Source organism: Anopheles cruzii, unplaced genomic scaffold, assembly GCF_943734635.1.
Source record: "Anopheles cruzii unplaced genomic scaffold, idAnoCruzAS_RS32_06 scaffold02559_ctg1, whole genome shotgun sequence".
Classification (NCBI taxonomy): Eukaryota; Metazoa; Arthropoda; class Insecta; order Diptera; family Culicidae; genus Anopheles; species Anopheles cruzii.
Genome location: NW_026456144.1, coordinates 1 through 3,068, shown reverse-complemented (window position 1 = coordinate 3,068; position 3,068 = coordinate 1). Strand labels below are relative to the sequence as shown.

Sequence of the window (3,068 nt, the reverse complement as noted above, 5' to 3'; positions counted from 1 at the left end):
AAGTCGACGTTCACATCCGATTGGAGAAATCCGCGTCCAAAGTTCGTGGTCGCCGTATTTTCCTTCGCGATACTCAGTTTGACCTCCGTTGATAGGAGAGTAACACGGTACAGTGCTAAGCAGAGGCGGTGCGGGAGTATTCCTTTAATACCAAGCCGAGCTAGTTTTGACACTAACGCTCGTATGATGAATCCGGCTCCACGGGTAGAGATGGGCAAGATGATGGTCTTCGCTCGTGGAGTGATCTGCATGCATTGCATGGCTTTTGTCACGTCCTTGAACCCAAAGTATAAATTATCGTATACTGCCTTCTTCTCGACAGCCGATGTTGCCTCAGACTTGTCTCTTCGAAATTTGTCACGACGGTTATTATCACGAGCAGTCTTCTTACTGGATTGCTTCGGTGCGGGCGCAGATGCGAATTGCACTGCGGTGGCGGGGTTCTCCTCTACGGCAGAGCGGGCGGGAGCTGGAACGGTTGCAGGGTTTCGCGGCATGATTTTAGTCGATTTTATCGACGGTCGGCAATTCAGACCTAAATAAAATGGGTGAGAAGCTGAGTGCTCGCCACAATATGTCATATTCGCTTGATGAACAGCAAAACACTTCTGATTCAAGTGCAAATCCTTCTCTGTATCCGGTGTGGTAACTTCAGTTTTGATTATTAACTTTGTGCCATCTGCACACATGTTATTCCACATAGAGTGATCTTCTCGATTCTTACAGTACAATTCTAAAGGATTTGTTCGTTGGCCGTCGTGTTCTTGATCCACTACAGCGTTCGTTTGCAGCCAATACTGCTCAAGGACATCTACATTCTCTAATTTGATTGTAATTGGGTTTTCTTCTGCTTCGAATGGTTGGTTGCCACAATATTCAGGTGTCCCATTTACTTGAGGAGTTGCACAATTCCTCTGAATCAAGGGGAAATCGTGCGCTGCATCCGGTGCGGTAACTTCAGTTTTGATAAACAATTCTGTGCCAACCGTTTGTTCGGCAGAGTGGCCAAGATGATCTTTACAGATATCTGCGGTGGTTCTGGAAAATGATGTACTGTTGATGTTATACCTTTTAATATGCATCAAACATCAACTTACTCAATACCGTCCTCTTGCTTAATAAATGCCGAAGCTTCCATTTTCACTAAAATCGTCTATTTCAGAGGTTTTGCAAAATCGTTTACTTTGCAATTGTTCAATAAACAAACTTTTTTAAATGATTTTCGCCTTGAACCTATCGCACGATTTTTGACAGCTTGAAGACGTACAAAGTTTGTAAACATAGGCACTCCGAGAGATTAGTTTTCCTTGAGTGGCACTGAGGGCGCTCATTTCGATCATTTGATTTAAAACGTTTTTATGATTTGGGGTCAGAGCTACTTCCGATTTGAATCGGAATTGGGGTTCAGCATGTTCGATGTTTCAAAAAACCATTCGTTTCTTTGCGTTTCGTAACTTTCTAGAACGCTTCGGTAGCACCAGCCATTCACGATTGTTGCCCGAGTTTGTTACTTTAATAAAGTAAGGAGTAAAGATTTAGTTCAAAATAAAAACTAAAATTAGAACACGGCCCAAATCAACACTTTACCAAGAGATCCTTACCAACGGGGTTTGGGCCTCCAGATGCGATTAGAACATAAGAACGAGAATTGTTGTCTCCTCAGTAGGGGACGATTAATTTGGTGTATAAGGCTTGGAAATTTCTTAATAAAGCGTCATTAACGACTATTCAGTTTGAGAGACCCGACCTCGACAGCTTGCGGTCGTGACCTGCAAGCTGTCGAGTATGATCGGCTTGAAGCAGCTGGTGGTTCCCTTGCAGGACAACATCACGCAGGGCCAGTGCCTGTTCGGCCAGTAAATCCGCTGTCGGCCGAAGCGGTCCGGTGTGTTCAACCGGAAGATAGGCCTGAGTGCGAGCGCCCGCGACCTCTTCAAGATGGACATCACGAGGGGCAAGGTAGTGTCCTTGTTTGCCATCGCCGGCAGCCTCTCGGTCCACTGCGTCCGTCAGGGCCACCGCGACTATCTGCCAAAGCTGGTGGAGGGCGTATTGGACGTGATCGAGGACGAACTCGTCGCATGGATCTCGTAAGAGCCATGGACATTATCTCGTAAGAGCGCAAAAGCCGTCGTTAGAATTTTCTTTATTTCCGCTGGAATCGGATATTGATAATTGAAGCAAGCAATTAATCATAATTTAAAGAGCAATCAAACATATTTTCCATTACATAGCATCCAGGCATCTGCAGGAACTCTATCGAACTTTGCCAATTACGTCAAATGGTTTTTCAAGCGACGGGTCACCTTAGTGCCCCATAGTTCCACAAGAAAAACTAATCCGGCGAACAGCAGTCCATAGCCCAAAATGAAAAACGCGCCTAGGAAATGGCCGATCTCGAGGGGAGCAGCGTCCCCGTCGTGAAGATGCTGACGTGCGTTGGCGATATTGCGGAACACTTCCGTCGGAAGGTAGCGGATGGCGGTCATTGTTCCCCAGTGATACAGGATGCCAGACTGCTGCACGCGCAGTATATAGTCGTTCAGTGAAGCCCTTAGTGGATTGGTTTTCGTGCTGAGGGCGGCACAATTTTGAAAGTAGACATCGTCTAACAGTTTCTGATAGAACGTGGAGGTCTCGCGATCGAGAAAGTCGTTCGGAGCAAAGTTTCCATGCTGTGTCTGTTCGATGATGAACCCGGTTTTAGCCTCTTGCGCATGGAGCTTTGTTTCCGCCGGTGATGCCACTCTGTAGGCGGACACGACTTTCTTCAAGTAGGGCTGTCCATGGAAATAAAGAGACACGCGTATTGTTAGTTCCTCTGGCATTTCTCTCCGGCATGTTTTTCTCACCTCCGTGGCGTTGAATATCTCCTCCAAGCAATACGGCGTTGGTCCGTACCATATCATTCCACTGGCCGCAAATTCGACCACAGTGTCGATGGACCTTTCGTATTGTGGCACGGTCATGACGCCCGCCAGTCCTGCGCTGTAGCAGTTGCTAACCATAAATCCTGCTAGTAGAAGCGAGGCAAAGAGCACCACGCAAGCCAACAGGTCAGTACGGAT

At 46.9% G+C, this 3,068-nt stretch overlaps 1 protein-coding gene across 1 annotated transcript; it reads right to left on the bottom strand.

The window, feature by feature from the left end:
* Positions 1–2,273: 2,273 nt before the first annotated feature.
* Positions 2,274–3,062, bottom strand: LOC128276813 (uncharacterized; the record flags this gene model as incomplete). The annotated part of the gene is made up of 2 exons (XM_053015274.1): positions 2,274–2,780; positions 2,853–3,062. Coding segments are annotated over 2 exons (717 nt in total), but the record flags the coding sequence as incomplete, so codon positions are not given.
* Between the last annotated feature and the right edge of the window lie 6 nt (positions 3,063–3,068).